The following is a 16,207-nucleotide window of genomic DNA, read 5'->3' as shown; positions in this document are numbered from 1 at the left end:
TTGTGAAGCTTATAGCACGTGCCGCGATGCACTGATCAGGGTGAACGGATATTAACTTAGATCCGGCTCGAACAGAGGATGACGAGCAAAGAGGGTGCTACGAAAAAACTAAAATAACGACCGGCGGCAGGGAAGGCCGTGTTGTGGGGTGTTGCGCAAAGGTCGACAGACTCAGGTAAGCTGTAGTAGGCCAGTTGTACTGTAAATGATGGGGGATGCATTGCAACGGTCTGAACGACTGATCTAGTTCGAGTTTGCCCGCGCGCTTTATTATGAAAGACTAGACGAATGTAGTTTTCTCAACCTATTTTGTTATTTATTTTGTTCAGCCAAAGGCGTCCATTTTGACTCTCGCAAGCATACCAGTCTTCCAGTTGGACGGGTTGGTCAAGATGCTCAACGATTATATAGAGAGCCTCGCCCGAACTGGGGTTCCTCCGGACCTTCTCAAGGCAGCCGTAATGCTTATTGCTGCGTTCCCAGCAGCAATCCTATATCGCCTCATTCCCGCGTCCTCACCTACTGCCCGACATCTTTTCTCAATTGGAGTGTCGGGCACGCTGTTTTGTTCGCTTTTCAATGTTAGCGGATTCATCCAGTTGGTCGGGGAAGCGCTGGCAATCTATGTGCTGACAGCAACTATGAGAAAAAGTAAATGGGGTCCTATATTGGCTTTTTTGGGTGCCATGGGCCAGCTATCGATAAAGTACGTCTTGATTTCTTATAGGGATGGTCGGTAATGCTAAGCACTAATTGTCATTTCAGTCACATCTTTGGTCAATTAATCAACAAAAGCACCGCGAATTTCGACCATACTGCCCCTATGATGGTTCTTGCAATCAAGCTGACCTCATTTGCGTGGGCGGCCCACGATGGCACAAAGCCTGACAAGGTGGGTCCTCCGTGCAACCAAGAGAAGATCGTATTTGATATCTGACAAAAAGAATGCCTGCTCCTTCAGGATCTGTCGGCGGATCAAAGATCACTAGCGATACGCAAGTTCCCTGGATTGATCGAATATTTTGGCTACGTCTTCTTTTTCGGCGGTTTTCTTGTTGGTCCAGCATTTGAATTCGCGGATTACCGGAAGTTCATAACTAATGAGGTGCGACACTTGAACTAAGACTGCTTTCGGAATCTTCGTCTTTAACGATGTCATCTCTTGATAGCCACCATTTGACCAAATGCCAAGTCCCGCCCTCCCAGCGTTGAAGACGGTGGCCTCCGCATTTGTCTCACTCGTCGTCTTCTTCAAGTTTGGAAATGTCTTCCCGTACCACTATGCCCTTACTCCGGAGTATGCAAAGTTGGCGTTCCCAAAACGGTACGTTTCCAGTAGTGATGAGTGCGTATGCTGCAGACGTGTGACTCTAGGATTCTGTTTAGCTTTTTATACTTGCAGTTAGCCGGACTGTTAGCGCGCACAAAGTATTATGTCGCCTGGAAGCTTTCGGAAGCGGCTTGCATCCTTTCAGGAGTGGGATATAACGGCATAGATCCCAAAACCGGCAAACATTTGTGGAACCGCGTACAAAACATTGCGATTCTGGGCTTCGAGCTGGCGCCCAACTCAAAGGTTGCCCTTGACAACTGGAACAAAAACACTGGTCTGTGGCTTCGGCGATATGTTTACCTTCGCATCACTCCGGCCGGTACAAAGCCTAGCGGCGCTGCTGCCGTGGCGACGTATCTTACTAGTGCATTCTGGCACGGCTTCCGTCCAGGGTTTTATTTGACGTTCATATCGGGCAGTCTTCTGAATGTCGTGGCGAGAACCATCCGGCGAAACGTCCGTCCCCTCTTTTTGGGTGCTAGTCGCTTGGCACCGTTAAAACCTATCTACGATGTGCTGGGATGGGCGGCCACTATTGGAAGCATCAACTACTTTGCAGCGCCCTTCGTTGTGCACTCCGTGGAGAGCTCGCTCACCATTTGGAAAGCCAATTACTATCTTGTCCACGTAGTGCTAATTGCTGTGGAAGTTGGATTTACATACTTGGGCTTCAACAGGATGTTAAAGAAATTTGGTCAGAGCATTGGCGCGCAATATGGAACCCAAGAAATAAGAAGTCGAGTTGTCAGTAAAGGAGGTCGCAGTAATGGGACCAATGTGCATAGCAAATCCAGCGACGACGAAGTGAAATTCATGGCCGATGTCGTCGATGGAACCGCGGTTCCTGCGATGGCAAAGGAAGCGAAAGAGGACTAATTCCTTCTTAATGGTTATTAATTATTATTATGAGAATTTATGTATTATGTGGGATTGCGTGCATTGTATTGGAGTTCATTTGTTTATTTCGAATGAAATGTGTGGTTATTTGGTTCTGCTGCGCCAGACGGACGCGGTCGCGCTTCTTGACCGTTCGTCCCAGAAACGGCAAGCTGCTCGCCGTCAAGATCCCAAACGCACAACGGGTCGATACGAGGCTGGGTCCTTGGATTCTTGAAGGAGCCAAAAAGCTTATTCTCTGGAATTCTTCCTTGCCCTTGCTTGTGACAGCTAAATCCATCGTGGTAGATGCCTCGTGTACCAAACAGGTCGTTCATATAGGCTTCATTCTATTAAGTCCATGTCAGACTCTCCGCCTCAGACAGCACCTACAGAGGCAGCCGAGCCCACGGCACCGACAGACACTCCGCATCCGGTGGTACTCGAGCTTCATCCAGTTGGGCCGCACGAGCGGCGCTCGTTTGATATAACAACCTTGAGCCAGCAGCAATCTGTGGTTGTATCTCCTACGACTTCCGAACCTCCTTCGCGCCCTCCAGGAGTCCGTCGTGCATCTTTATCTTCAGTGCTATCTTGGCTACCGAGACTGTCAACTGCCGGTCAAAGTGAGGAGAATAATACAAGTGAAGTTTCCGTTCTCAGTCCCGGAACAGACCCTGTTATTCGAACGCCAAAGTTCGTTTCACCTCATGAGCCGGAAGGATATTTTAATGGTCATCCATTGTCTCCGAGGGACAGCGAGAGCTCTCCAGTCATTCGATCCAATATTAATTCCACCCATCCCAAGAAGCGCGTTAGCGTGACTGGAATCCTTGGTAAAGGACGAAATGAGATCACTTCTCCGATGAAGGAAGATGCTCGATCGGCAAATCAGCGAAAGCAGGAATGGAGTAAAGGGATTCATCCGGACCACCTGAATGTGGGGTCGAATGTTGATACGGCTTTCATGGTACAATTCCGGCTCCTGGTTTAGTCACGCGAAGCGTAGAGAGTCTCATCTAATAAACTTACGCAGCGATCTCTGGAAGCCTGCCAAAAACTGTTTCTCGACCTTTTATCAAGTAGCAGGTATTGTTCCGATATGCCAGATCTGAGGTACCGGATCACGTGCTTATGGATGTCGCGCTGTTTCTGGTGCCTACAGCGATGTCTCCAAATGCTCACCTGTTTCTGCGGAGCTTGATCATCCTGATCCACTTATTATCATAGAAAAAGTTGGCGAGATTGTCCGAAAGCATTGCGTACTTTCTTCAGCGGGTGATGCGGATATGTAAGTGCAACCCGGATTCTCTGCTAAAAGCGTTGCATATTTATATAATGTCGAATGTAGGTCACAGCAAATATCCCAGCCTTTCTACGCAAAAATGCTTGTAAGGCAGGTAGCTGCAATCATCTCAGTCCCCGGGCTAGTACCGGTCCACAAACGTGTAGCCCTGGAAAAGGAGATCGAATCTACTGTGTGAGTGGTTTTCCTGGTATCTGGTTAGATGGATAGATCAATCAACTTAAACGCATCTGGCAGAATCGGTTGGATCCAAACCGCCCTCAATTTGAGCTCTACCGGTTACGTTCAGTTTACAGACCCAAACGCGGATGGCTTTTCTAGCGTAGCGTCCGGTAAGTGCGAGTGTTGAGTACGCATATTAGAGAAGCCTGTTAGGAGTTCTAAACAATTGGTTGGCAGCTATCCGAAATGCACTGTTGCGTTGCATACATCGCAACGGCAAAGAGAATTGGCTCAAAACACCAGAATTAATCGGCGCTAATCTCCCCGTACGTGTAATTTATCACGCGGATGACATTAATGCGAAAGCGTTCGAAGTGCATTTACTCCGCTCTTGGCCTGCATTGGGCACCGTACTTGGATTTTCCAAAGCTCGTCTGCGGAGGGGTGAGCATTTACTACGGCGCAGATATTCCTCTATCGTCCATCATGATCTCACATGCGGCAGTTCCAAGTGTGCAAGATGGGGAAACTATTGACCTCATAGCACTAGATAGAATGGTGGATGAGGACATCCAGGAAGGGAAGAAACCCTGTATGGTCATTGCACGAGCAGGTAAGGTTTTGGTTCGACAGTCAGCTGCCTTGCATAATGTAAACATAGTCCTCTTCTACTGTCCCGTAGGAACACCGGTGACTGGGCAATTTGACAGTTTGATGGGATTGAGAGCAATTTGCGATAAATGCAATATGTGGCTGCATGTGGACGGGTAAGTATTCCCACATTCCATCTCAGGGCTTGGCGCTTTCTCACAGTCCCACTTTCATAGCATGGGTCTCGCATTCTTAGTTGCTACGAACGTTAAGACGGACGAGAGCCAAAAGACTACTCTTGCACATCTCGAATTTGCCAAGAAAGCAGATTCATTTGTGATCGATTTTGAAGGCTGGTTTGGCATTAGCGGCCTGCCACCACTGGTAGTTAAAATTAACGTGTTCTTTCATATTGGACAATGATCATTGAACTTCATGCCCAATAGACGCTCTTTCGCGCAAATCGGGCCAATGAAGTATTAGCTGAAAATGACGGCGCGCTCTTCCGCACTCTGGATGAAACCGAGCAGAAAATCAAGCATACTGCTCAACCACTGCGCAGTAGTATGGTGAACGGGAGGTTAATTCTGGAGTACGTGCCGCCAGCGGCATCTCGTCCAACAGAGCGAAAGGGAAGGGAGACTTCGGAAATGCCAACCCCGATCGGATTCACATTACCGTTCTGGATAATAATGAAGACGATTGATGAGGGACGGTTGCAAAGGCATGTCCTAAAGGGCCAGGAGCTGGTAGGTTGAACAACTTGGCTGCCTTTAAAATTAGGTAGGCGTCTCATGAATATGGCTGGATGCTTTCAGGCGCGAGTATTTTTCAACAGAGTAACCGCCCTGCCGTTCTTACGAGGGCATTCCCAAGCCGAAGCGCCTCTTCATGTAGTACTCGTACGGTTTGACGCTAGGGCTGCTCGGCAAACTGCCCAGGACTCGCTAGCGGATCAGCAAAACCCGCCCATCTTTGACGACCTCGCGGAAAGCCAACTGGGAACCAAATATGTACGAAATGGAAAGTTTCTGGATGTTAATATAACACTCACTCCGACCTTTGTGTAGATCTACGCTCACTTGCAGGATGAGTTGAGATCTGATCTTGACATAGACCTAGTCTCTGTTGCCGGTATACTATACATTCGTTATCGGCCCTTCTCATCTGGTACGTGTCAGAGGCCATGTGCGGATTAGGCGGTCCCTAGCAATAATACTGGCTTAACTGATTTTAGCCTCGGCATTCGAAATACAAACCCGCATTATGCCACATGCGGCAGGAAATATTGTGCGAGACGCTGAAAGAATATTCTCAGCTATTGCTTTTCGAAAAGCTTTTCGTGACACCGTGGAAAAGAGGCGAGAGTTGATATTTGTGGATGAAGCGTCGCTGGCCCCTCAAGTGAACGAGAACGGCGAAACAGAACCAGGGGACGATCTGTGGTTCGGCTTGGGTGCAGTTCGGTATGAATCGCAGCAGAGAGAGTTTGCAAACCTTTTAGAATAAGTCTCATCAGAACATCACTTTTGACAGATACACTCCACTCTATATTGACGTGACCGCAGACTCCGTCGCCCCCGAAGTCATCAACAACCTGGATGGGCTTAATGTGCAGATGGCGGACCAACTATCCGAGCTGCGTCCTGCAGATAAGTCTCTTTTTCAGAGCTGTAGGGCCGCCAAAGGCACGCTTCCCACTGCACTACGAGATGGTGCTGGCTCCTGCGTGCGAATCGGCTTGGTAAGTGTGGCTTGCTATCTAGCATCTTAACCTAATGTTTTAACTTGCAAAAAAATTAGGCGTCTCAACCATTCACTTTGGAGAGCATTCGAGAACTCGTCAATGATATTACTAAAACAGGCATGAAGTTGGAGCGAAATAGTGACGTACGTATATGTATTGCTGAGTACACAAAATTGCATGTTGACACATCCCTCCAATCAATAGTTTGTTGCTCGAATAGCTGACGTGATACGTAAAGGAATAGAGGAGGCTGAGAGGCAACTACAGAATGAGTCAGCCGAAGAGGTGCGCCGTGATATCTGCCTATCGTGATGAGCAGGCTGTATTCATTACCATCTAGCAACCTAGCATATTGCGCATGTTACCAATTGTGGGATCAGTTCTGAGTTGGTGGCGACCAGAAATGCCGAAAAATCGCGTCCCTGTGGCGAAGACCTTCTCGATTGCTACAGGTGAGATACGTATGCGCAAATTTCCCCGAATAAATCGAGGCTAACATAAAGTCCAGGCTTTACAACTATCCCCTTGGGTCCAAACAGCCCACGAGGTTCAATAAGTCTACCTTCCAGACAAAACTCGGTCATACATGATGCTTCGCGTCGCAGCAGCGAAGTCGACAGACCTGTGTCACAGTTGTCCTCAGTATTCAACGATGGGAAGGACGATTTTGAGAAAATCTCGCCGGTTGAGGAAGAAGCACAAGGGACTGTTGGGGGGACTGAGACGCAGGAAGAGACTCCGGCGGAGGAAAACGACAAGCATGACGATCTTCATAGTCCTGCAGCAGAGGAGAAAGAGCACGTAAACAATCCTGTACCAGATAGTTCTGACCTGGCGAATCCGAAACATGATCAAAAGTTGGACAGAGATTCATATGGTGAGGCAAACCAGGAACCTTCAGAATCACAACCGGTGGTTGAGGAGATCGAAAACGCTGTGCGACGGCTGATCGGCGAGCATGGTTAGTACTAACTAGTTTTGCTACTCACTCGTCCCGTAACTAACCCTCCGAGAACAACGTCGATATTTACACAGAAGGCCAACCCGATCACTTCAATCTCGACCAAATACGAGCGAGCCTTGACACGCAATTTGGTCGGGAGTTGACGGACGACGCTGTGAGCTCAGCCATAAATAAGATACTGGACGAGCGCGGGGTTACGGGCCCAACGGATGGGCAAATCGAGGCGGGGGTGCGTGAAATTCTGCAAGAATATCGTATGTGATCTCCATCGTTTGTATAGGTTCCGTGCACGTGCATCTAGCTCATCATGGCTTTCATTCTGTTGGCATACAGGAAATCGGCTTGGAGAACTGAACAACCGGAAAGTTCGAATGATATTGCAGGACCGATTTCGTCGAGATTTGAGAGATAGGACTGGATTTATTAGGGAAGTTATTGATAAGGTTTTGGAGGAACGTGGATAGATGTTTCTTTTGGATTCGACGCTGAATTGTACCTAGGGTGCAGCTTGCCAGATAATTGTATTTGAAATAATGACGTCTTATGTTTGTGCCCAGTAGCGCTTTCTGATGTGACAGCTGCCAATTGGCGGTGTATGCAATATTGATGCAACGAGGACGCAATTTTAATGAACTCAATGAAAATTGGGAAATATGATTAAGCCGTAAATTCTTTCAAAGTTATTTACACAGAGTTCCTCCCCGAGTTTGTCTAAATCGTCACTGTAACTTCCTAACACACCTATAGTCGTCCTGCATCTGGCGCCTTCCCTTGCCTTTTTGGCATTTTTCGCGACGATTCATCCTCTAGCTCCTTGGCTTTGTAGTAGTGTGGAGCAACTACGTGAAATAAGGCCGTTAGTATGCAAATTTCCAGATGTTTTATCAAACGGAAAACTTACCCTCCAACAGCCACTCCGACTGGATCTCAATGACTTGTCTCATGTATTCCTTGCTTGTCATCACCAGCTCGAAGTACAGCACCCATTTCGGATTCTCCTGGAATAAACTACTGCTCGGATGTATAAGAACGGTTTGGTTGTGCTTGATTGTTCGGTAGCTATCCCCACTCTTTTGGAGTCGGGCCGTGTTGTAGAAAAATCCGGCGGTAAGAGCTTTCCGGATGGGAACTGTATTGCCAGGATCTGGATTTGTTACTAGAGGCACCTCTGTTCGTTCCATCAAACCAGTTAACTGGTCTCGAAGATCCCGGGCTCGTTTCATTGATCGATGTTGAATGTAATTTTCGTAACACCAGTTGATGGAATAATTTGTCTCTACATACGTATTCCATACTGCCAGCAGCATGAGGTGATCACCACCTGGTCGGAAAAAGTTCTTCCGCGCTTGGTCTGCGTGAACGTGCTCATTTTTTGGACGGTAGAAAATGGAATTTCCGACGGAAAGCATCGATATGATCGACACGATTTCATCCGTACAGCCGTATTTTTCTGCCGCAATGATGGTTTTGCTGAGCATTGGGTCCAAGGGAAACTCTGCCATTCTCCGTCCCAGTTTTGTAAGCTCCCCTCGATCGTTTAAAGCACCTAAAGCATACAATTGCTCTAATGCGCGGATGAGCGTCTCAGCTGGCGGGGCATCCATGAAGTCAAAGTTCATCAAATCATTGATTCCCAGGGATTTCAGGAGGAGTACTGTGTTTCCCATATTTGTTCGCTGGATTTCTGGAACGGTATTCTCTTCCAGCTCGTTCTGGTATGCCCAAGCTGTGTACAGTCGGAAGCACTTTCCGGGTCCCACACGACCCGCACGACCTTTCCGTTGGTTCGCCGATGCTCTTGAACAGGGAACTACGACCAATGACTCCATCCCTGTTCTTGGGTTGTAGTTGTTTTGTTTCTCAAAACCGGGATCGATCACATAAACCACGCCGTCAATCGTAATTGAGGTTTCCGCAATGTTTGTCGCTAGTACCACTTTCCGCGCTCCCTCTGGGGTCGGCTCAAAGATCTTGGCTTGCAAATCCGACGGTAGATTTGCGTAACAAGGTACGATGATGAGCTCCGCTATTTTACTACCTAGCTGTCGACAAATTGCTCGGAGGCCTTCATCAGCTTGTTCAATTTCCTCCTGGCCCGTCAAAAATAACAGGATGTCTCCCTTGGGTTGAGTGATGTGTATTGTCATGATGGTGGTTATAGCGGCCGCGAGATAGTTGGCCTCAGGTGCTGCTGTGTGGTATGTTTCGACAGGGAAACGACGTCCAGGGATATTGAAGATGGGGGCGTCATCAAAATATTGTGAAAACTTCTCGGCATCCATCGTGGCGCTGGATATCAGAAGCTTCAAGTCTGGCCGAAAGCGGGATATATCCTTGACCAAGCCAAACAAAATATCTGTGTGTAGCGTACGCTCGTGCGCTTCATCGATTATCAGACAGCTGTAACTAGCCAAGTCCGGCTCGGTTAAGAACTCGCGGAGAAGCATGCCATCTGTCATGTACTTCAAAATAGTCTTGTCGGAGGTGCAGTCCTCAAACCGGATGGAATATCCAACCTCTGACCCCAACTTGGTCCCCATCTCGTCTGCAACACGCGCCGCGACACTCATGGCTGCAACACGTCGTGGTTGTGTGCATCCAATCTTGCCCTTTTTGGTGTAACCAGCCTCATGCAAGTACTGCGGTATTTGGGTCGTTTTGCCGGATCCCGTCTCCCCAACTATGATCAGCACCTGGAACTGTTCCACGGCAGACAATAATTCTTCACGATAAGTGAAAACCGGCAAAGACTCTCGAACCTCTTTCATAGACATGGCTTTTCGCTCGGCTTCGGTAACTTGCGGGCCAGTCTCCGCGGCCAGCTCCTCTTTCTCTGCCACAGCTTCGAGAATAAAGTCAACGCGTTGCTCATCATCAAAAACATACTCGAAGTCCTCCTCGTCTTTCTTTGCTTTGTCCTTGGTCCCGACTTTCGCAAGCGACTTAACAATCTGATTCTGTTCCCATTGCTCTTGCTCCGTAACGAAACTCTCAATATCTCCGTTGTCTTCATACCGCGCATACAAAACAGACTCCTGTTTTTTCTTATCCAATTTTCCTTTTTCCGTGATGTAGTCCTGCGGCATTTGATACCCCTCCACCTTGTCACTTAATCGTAGCCTCTCCCGGGTGATCTCAAGTACCTGCTTATTCAATTCATGCTCTTTACGCTCACGTTTTGTCAATTTTTCGTTATGGAACAGGAACTCCTCATCCTCGATCCTCTTCTGCAATAGCTGGAGTCGCTGATCTTCACGCTTCTTAAGATACTCTTGCCGAGATCGCTCACGTATGTCTGGCATGGCTTGATTACGAGCCTCCTTGTCCTCCGCTATTGAGCGTCTCTTCTTAGCTTCCGCCTCCTGCTTGGATGACCTGTCCTCCACTAGCTTCTTAGTCTTCTCCTTATCTCTCTCACGCAGCCTCGCCGCAAACTCATCTCGCTCTTTCAAGTCCTGTTCTCTTGCCTTCTCGTCCCTGGTATATTCGTCATCCGACTCTTCCTTGGGTATGGAATCTCGTCTCGTTCGCTTCAGTGGCGGCTCATCGTCTGAGTCCTTCTCCCAACCTTTTGCTGTCTCCTCTTCATTTCTCTTCCTTAGTTTCTTCTTTTCTTTCTTTTCTTTTCGGTCCCTCTTCCTCGACTGCTCGCCATCTATATCCATGCCATCCACCACTTCGTCATCATCCAACAACAAGCCGAATTGTTGATTCTTTTGTATGAGGCGAACCGTTTCTTTCTCAGCAGCTCGTCGTTGTGACTTTTTGGAGGACAATAACGGGCGATCCATGCGTGTATAGAGCTCTGATACAAACCGTCTGGCGTCCGCTGTTGCAGGTAGGTCGGCTGCTTCCAGCGATCTAGACAGAGCAGCTTCGGACTTTGCCGACTTTGCCGAGGCAATAATGTAATCCACAACAGTTTTCTCGGACATGCCGAGAAGCTTCATAACGTTATCGGAAACCCATGTTCGGAATTGTGCGTCGCTCATGTTGTCGAGGAGGACCGACGAAGCGAAGTCCACCTGCAAGTAACCCAAGCAACTTTGAACCAGATCGGAGTCACGTGCATAAATTTCACCTTATCCGATTTTAGTGAAGCTTCCAACCATGTTTAACCATGATCATGTTTATTACGGAAAGCACCAGTTCTCGCATGATGGGCAAAACGTATCTGAACAGTAAGCGTGGAGAGTCCACCAACTACTAGAATAGTGCGGCATTTAATTACACATTTTGAAGGAGTTTTACACTTGGCAAGACGCAGTTATCTGTACTCTATTCGGGCCTTCTCAAAGAGCAGCTACAAGCCGCTTATAGTCTACCTGACGTTGTGAATCTTCAAACTGACGCGCGAGCGTAATAATTTCCTGCAGCAGAATGTTGTTAGAAGTCCCAGTGAAATTAACTTTCTGCCCATCAATAACATATTTGCTTACATGGTCACTCAAGTCGATACCCCAGATTTCTCGACCCGCTGCGACGAGAGTTTGCCGTGCACATCTTCCCGAGCCGGTAGCGTCTTCACGGGCACATACATCTTCAACTTGCTTTTTTGCGGCATCCCCACCACACTGTTTGATTAAAGAACGCGCTCTTGTAAGAATCCGTCCACAGTCGCTCTGGGGAAACGATGCCGGGTCTTTTTCCATATAGTTGAAGACATATCTGGGAGAAATGAGCAGTCAGTATTTTGGCAAGAAAAACGTCCTCACACTTGACTAACTCATCGGCATCCAGCAGAATAAAGCGATGAGCGAAGACTGTAACAGTAGCACCAACATAGAGATCTTTTGCAGTGTAATATCGCGGACCGCGCGGATCTGACAAGGACGAGCCAGGAAGAAGAACACGAGTGCGCTCCATGAACTTTCCGCCAATAACTCCCGCATTTCTATATTGGAGAGATGCCAGACTTAGCTAAAAAGTAAATGTTCAACTCGCAAGTGAACTGTCACCCTACCTTTGAGGGGGCTCGTAGATAGTCATCATATCATCGGCGAGACGATAAGTAATAACAAAACGACGATCACGGTCTTCTTTATGCTTGGAGCCCTAACACGAAAATGAGGCGACCAGTAATTGGCCGGTCATGCTTGCTCAACAACATACCATTTTGGCAACAAAGCGTAGCACCTTGTGCTCGTTTTCGAGCATTTTTATGAAGTCTTTCTTCGGAGGCTTTAGTACAAGATACTTGACGGATCCAAGAGAGTCTTCCACAGAACCAAAACCGTTGTATGGAGGTATTTCCTGATTGAGAAAAACTAATTAGCAACTCATTTTCATGCAAATGCTGACGTTAATGTTAACAATATAACCTCCACGTCTTTGTCGGTTTTGTCTAGCTTGAGATCCAAAGGTTTCATGTCGTTGGGAGCAAGATTCAGGTGCTCTGCATAGAATTTACGTGTGTAGTCATCGCAGTCTCGACTGAAAGACAGAATTGAGCTTCTTGTGAGTCATTGATGTGTCCTGAATATATCTCACATGAGGAAGGGTCGTCCCAGTACGTTGATGACATTGCCTACGCGGAAGTCTTTCCAGGTGTATTTGGCTGTATCGCTGACATCTTGTAAGGAGGTTGGCATATTCATGTCAGCGTCCGGTTAGCTCCCAAAGGGTTACCTTATACTTTACCAGACAGATCTTTGAAGGCCTTGGGTAATTGTTGTCGCCTCAACAGAATAGGAAATGGATCACGACCATTGTTAGGCTTTTGCACCTCACGGACCTCTACGCTGTCGTCGACGAGGTAATAGTGGAGGACCTTGATTGAGGTTTTTTTGAGCATTATCTGCAGCGGGAGCGTACAGCAGTGGACCTCTTGCACTTACAAATTCTCGCAGCTCCCCAAACATGCTATCCCGGTCGTCCCATATGCAGTAAAATCGCAATACTTTCCGGTCATTCTCGAGAAACCTCTTCAACTTATCAGGGCCCTTTGATCCTGCGGTATATATTCGAGTTGGACGAGAGCGGATCACTTCGTGAGGGTCTACAGGCATAGGCTCCGGAGGGTTTAGGGCTATGTGTTCGGTCTCTTGCATGTACGACTTATAGAGGGAAGGGTTAGATTTAGATACGTCTTATCGGCGATGTTGTTGGGCTTGACGGTTCCGGAACGCCCACCTCAGTAAACTTGTCACATCCAACTATTCTAAACGTTTTCCCATAGAAGGTCACATTCAAACCCCTATTGAAATCACGGATAGTGTAGAAACGAGGTAGTATCTTTGGGCATGCGTTGCCTCTTAATTAAAACTCCTTGTGGTATACCGCTATTTTCGACAGGCGGTTCGACAACAGCGATCGAATCGTCTTCGACATAGTACAGAATACGAACACGACGAAGATGATATTGTTCAATGGATTCATGTACGGTTTGTTTAAAGTATGCGTCGAAACGAAGAACCTGGAGTATGTAATGAGCATCTTTACAAAACTTTTCGCTTCCAGCAAACAAATCTACGCACCACTTTGTCAAATGCAACGTGCGCTGGAACAAAGCGTTCTTCTTCAGCTGCTGACGCTCCTCTGCTCTCACTTCTAGAAAGACGACCATGTCCCGTCTGCTCTGCATAAGTTATCCATGGGTCTGCCCCAGCAGCGTTCAATAGCTGTTCTGGTGATTGGAGGTCAGGAGGAAGCTCCACGCGACGAATAGGATAGCCGTTTTTGTAGTCCAAGGTTTGACAAAGACGGAAGTCGGATCTCTGTCAAGTCCCGCAGTACTTGATATGTTAGATTTGTGATCCTTTCCGTTGATCACGAAACAGGCCTTACAGCTGTATCTCTAATGGAGTTTCCTGGGAGGAAGGGGATCTTATCCCGGGAAGCTGTACGTATCTCGGTCATATCTTGCCGCTGTTTCCAGATAATCAGTATACCCAACATTTAGATTGACGGAAGCTGAACCTACTGTTTGCGATGAACCCTTCACCCACTCTCAGTCAGCAGGCGACCAGAACTGGCTTAGAAAAGCAAAGATCTGGCTATATGTGAAAATACTTCAGTTGCGTTCCAAGTTATTTTCGAGATAATATATTGTCGACCTCGGAGAATTTGGTTCAGTCCGACTTTACGTAACCCGGATCACGTGGCTATAACCCCCAAATGCAAAAGATGACTCAAGCTAAAAACTACATTGCCCTTGAACGTCCTGTCCTACCACAGCCAATGAGAGGAAGGCGAACTTTGTGGGCCTTGAAGTTTACAGTGAAGATACTCACACCCCATGCCCGTTTATCTTGCTCGCAAAGAGGACCTGTATTGCAGCAAGCAGGATGGGGACCCGCCATTTCGAGCTCTCATGAGCGGTTCGTGAAGGGGAATACGACCCTTATTCGTCCAAAACTAACACCAGAGTTGCAACTAAACCTCATAACTCCAAAGTCATCAATGTGGACCTGGGGTGAATACGAGCTGGATAACAGTGGGATTGGCATTCCTTATTGGGCTGTCTACTGGCCAGGTGAGTATGATTGAGATAGTGTGCCGTTTACAATGTAGAACACCTATTGAAGCCCCACACATTATGTAACAGGTGGACAAGCCCTTACAAAGCATATCCTCGCAACACCTTCTCTGGTTAGGAACAAAGTCATTCTCGACCTGGGTTCTGGCTGTGGCTCAGTTTGTGCTGCAGCCCTCCTTAACGGTGCAAAACTGGCTATTGCGAATGACGTTGATCCTTACGCATTAGCAGCGTCAAAAGTGAATGTAATTTCCAATCTTGGTTCTGCTAAAAGCCTTATATTGGATTCCAGAAATTGCTTGACCCCATCACCCGCTGTATTTGAAGGTGTAGACATAGCTTGGATAGGAGACATGTTTTATGACTCAGATATGTCATTGTCTGTCCGTCGTTGGATCAAAGAGGCACGGAACATGGGCATGGAAGTCTTCGTTGGAGATCCAGGACGTCATGCGTTTTCAGACGAAATGTTGGACACTGGCAGCAAAACTGTGGAAATCGGGGACCTCGTATTGGATAAGGTTGGAGAGTACGAGATGGTTAAGGAGACAACGGAGTATCTTGAGGAAAATGCATTTACCACTGGTGTGGTTTGGAGGGTAGCCTGATTCTTAAAACCTATTTACTCTTCTTTGGCATTTCAGAAGATTTGTTAATGCCATGTAGAAGAAGGGACGTGATGTTGGTGGTCCACCTATGGACAACAAATAGAGCACAAAGCGAGGATATACATATTGGCAAATAACCGTGTCAATAGAAACGGGGCCATTTTATTTTAATGGACTGAATAATACCCTAATATCCCTAACCCACCATATATTATGTCCATAATGTCCGTTCCGATTTATTACGAGAAATCACGCTTCATGAAGAACCATATCGAAATGTTCAGAATCTCGGCCGCCCAGGACGGGAACCTGCCTTTCAGAATAGAAGCCACAGCGCAATTCACGCTGTATAATGCCACTGCCAACGACTGGTCGACCCAAGCCCAGATGAAGTTGACCAGAATCAGGATTCCGAATGCCTGGTGGAACTTCAAATGTCGCAATAACATTCCTGCTGCTACCACCGGCAATGCACGTTTCTCCTGGTACTGAACGTGAAAAACAAGACAAAGGCGGATAGTGACCAAAACTCTAAAAAAAAGATTATTTTGTCAGCATCAACAGGAGTATCGTCGAGCAAAGTTAAATACAAGCTGAACCGAACCCTGTGTTGACGGCGATCAGATTGTGCAGATACACATTGCCGTGTTCGTGATACAAGAATCCCTTTTTACCACGGGAGCCATTGTTGATGAACCCAGAAAGCGAGAGCAATGCTTGGACTGGGAATTGAACACATTGCATCAAATGCTATCCCAGCTCTTTTGTGACGCGAAATTTACAAACCTGCAGCTTCGGCGTAGAATAAGAGACGAATCCAAGGGCTAGAGATATCCTGTGCCCATAATGCAAAGAGCACACTAAAAGAATACGTTAGTATCTCAATTCCCCCATTAATGGACAAAAATGGTACCCACGAGGAGACAGCAACGATTATACTCTGGAACAGGTTCCTACTTAACATTGCCATAGCACAGCGCGAGCCAAGAGACCAAAAGGAACCCTGTGTCCGTGGCCGCGTTTTGTGCGGGTAGGGAGTGCGCAGCAGCACAAACAAAGGGGTCGGGTAACTTAAAGTTGGGCGATCTGGTGGATCTGGTGTTTCCATGGCAACAAAACTGACCTGACCAGAATGGCGATGTG

General features: G+C 47.4%; 7 protein-coding genes across 7 annotated transcripts; 3 read left to right on the top strand and 4 right to left on the bottom strand.

Moving 5' to 3' along the window:
* Nucleotides 1-55: 55 nt before the first annotated feature.
* On the top strand, nt 56-2,337 carry SPPG_09085 (uncharacterized protein). Its single transcript, XM_016757240.1, has 6 exons — nt 56-175; nt 330-706; nt 766-892; nt 962-1,105; nt 1,170-1,324; nt 1,387-2,337. Exons 2-6 carry the CDS (start codon nt 393-395, stop codon nt 2,207-2,209), a joined length of 1,563 nt encoding a protein of 520 aa, XP_016609329.1. The 5' UTR covers nt 56-175; nt 330-392; the 3' UTR covers nt 2,210-2,337.
* A 48-nt stretch (nt 2,338-2,385) lies between these two features.
* On the top strand, nt 2,386-7,541 carry SPPG_09084 (uncharacterized protein). Its single transcript, XM_016757239.1, has 20 exons — nt 2,386-3,179; nt 3,246-3,298; nt 3,375-3,500; nt 3,561-3,689; nt 3,753-3,847; nt 3,915-4,121; nt 4,183-4,290; nt 4,360-4,444; nt 4,505-4,652; nt 4,715-5,017; nt 5,087-5,281; nt 5,339-5,438; nt 5,506-5,734; nt 5,805-6,012; nt 6,072-6,158; nt 6,220-6,300; nt 6,356-6,467; nt 6,524-6,976; nt 7,051-7,233; nt 7,313-7,541. The coding sequence occupies exons 1-20, from the start codon at nt 2,571-2,573 to the stop codon at nt 7,441-7,443; spliced, it is 3,642 nt and encodes a 1,213-aa protein (XP_016609328.1). The 5' UTR covers nt 2,386-2,570; the 3' UTR covers nt 7,444-7,541.
* Nucleotides 7,542-7,594: 53 nt separating this feature from the next.
* On the bottom strand, nt 7,595-10,995 carry SPPG_03097 (uncharacterized protein). The gene is made up of 2 exons (XM_016751384.1): nt 7,881-10,995; nt 7,595-7,818 (listed from the first exon to the last, which is right to left on the bottom strand). Exons 1-2 carry the CDS (start codon nt 10,969-10,971, stop codon nt 7,721-7,723), a joined length of 3,189 nt encoding a protein of 1,062 aa, XP_016609327.1. The 5' UTR covers nt 10,972-10,995; the 3' UTR covers nt 7,595-7,720.
* Nucleotides 10,996-11,271: 276 nt separating this feature from the next.
* Nucleotides 11,272-13,029, bottom strand: SPPG_09083 (uncharacterized protein; the record flags this gene model as incomplete). The annotated part of the gene is made up of 9 exons (XM_016757238.1): nt 11,272-11,349; nt 11,419-11,647; nt 11,706-11,873; nt 11,943-12,034; nt 12,092-12,232; nt 12,301-12,412; nt 12,470-12,551; nt 12,620-12,749; nt 12,817-13,029. The coding sequence occupies 9 exons, from the start codon at nt 13,027-13,029 to the stop codon at nt 11,272-11,274; spliced, it is 1,245 nt and encodes a 414-aa protein (XP_016609326.1).
* Nucleotides 13,030-13,184: 155 nt separating this feature from the next.
* Nucleotides 13,185-13,837, bottom strand: SPPG_09082 (uncharacterized protein; the record flags this gene model as incomplete). Its single annotated transcript, XM_016757237.1, has 3 exons — nt 13,185-13,394; nt 13,456-13,695; nt 13,766-13,837. The coding sequence occupies 3 exons, from the start codon at nt 13,835-13,837 to the stop codon at nt 13,185-13,187; spliced, it is 522 nt and encodes a 173-aa protein (XP_016609325.1).
* A 267-nt stretch (nt 13,838-14,104) lies between these two features.
* Nucleotides 14,105-15,271, top strand: SPPG_03095 (uncharacterized protein; the record flags this gene model as incomplete). Its single annotated transcript, XM_016751383.1, has 2 exons — nt 14,105-14,453; nt 14,526-15,271. 2 exons carry the CDS (start codon nt 14,105-14,107, stop codon nt 15,062-15,064), a joined length of 888 nt encoding a protein of 295 aa, XP_016609324.1. The 3' UTR covers nt 15,065-15,271.
* SPPG_03094 (uncharacterized protein) lies at nt 15,176-16,112 on the bottom strand. The gene is made up of 4 exons (XM_016751382.1): nt 15,982-16,112; nt 15,851-15,924; nt 15,669-15,786; nt 15,176-15,595 (listed from the first exon to the last, which is right to left on the bottom strand). Exons 1-4 carry the CDS (start codon nt 16,032-16,034, stop codon nt 15,304-15,306), a joined length of 537 nt encoding a protein of 178 aa, XP_016609323.1. The 5' UTR covers nt 16,035-16,112; the 3' UTR covers nt 15,176-15,303.
* Nucleotides 16,113-16,207: the final 95 nt, after the last annotated feature.

This window comes from Spizellomyces punctatus (assembly GCF_000182565.1).
Source record: "Spizellomyces punctatus DAOM BR117 chromosome Unknown supercont1.5, whole genome shotgun sequence".
NCBI lineage: Eukaryota > Fungi > Chytridiomycota > Chytridiomycetes > Spizellomycetales > Spizellomycetaceae > Spizellomyces > Spizellomyces punctatus.
Note: the sequence above shows the minus strand (reverse complement) of the source record. Positions and strands in the feature narration are given on the sequence as shown.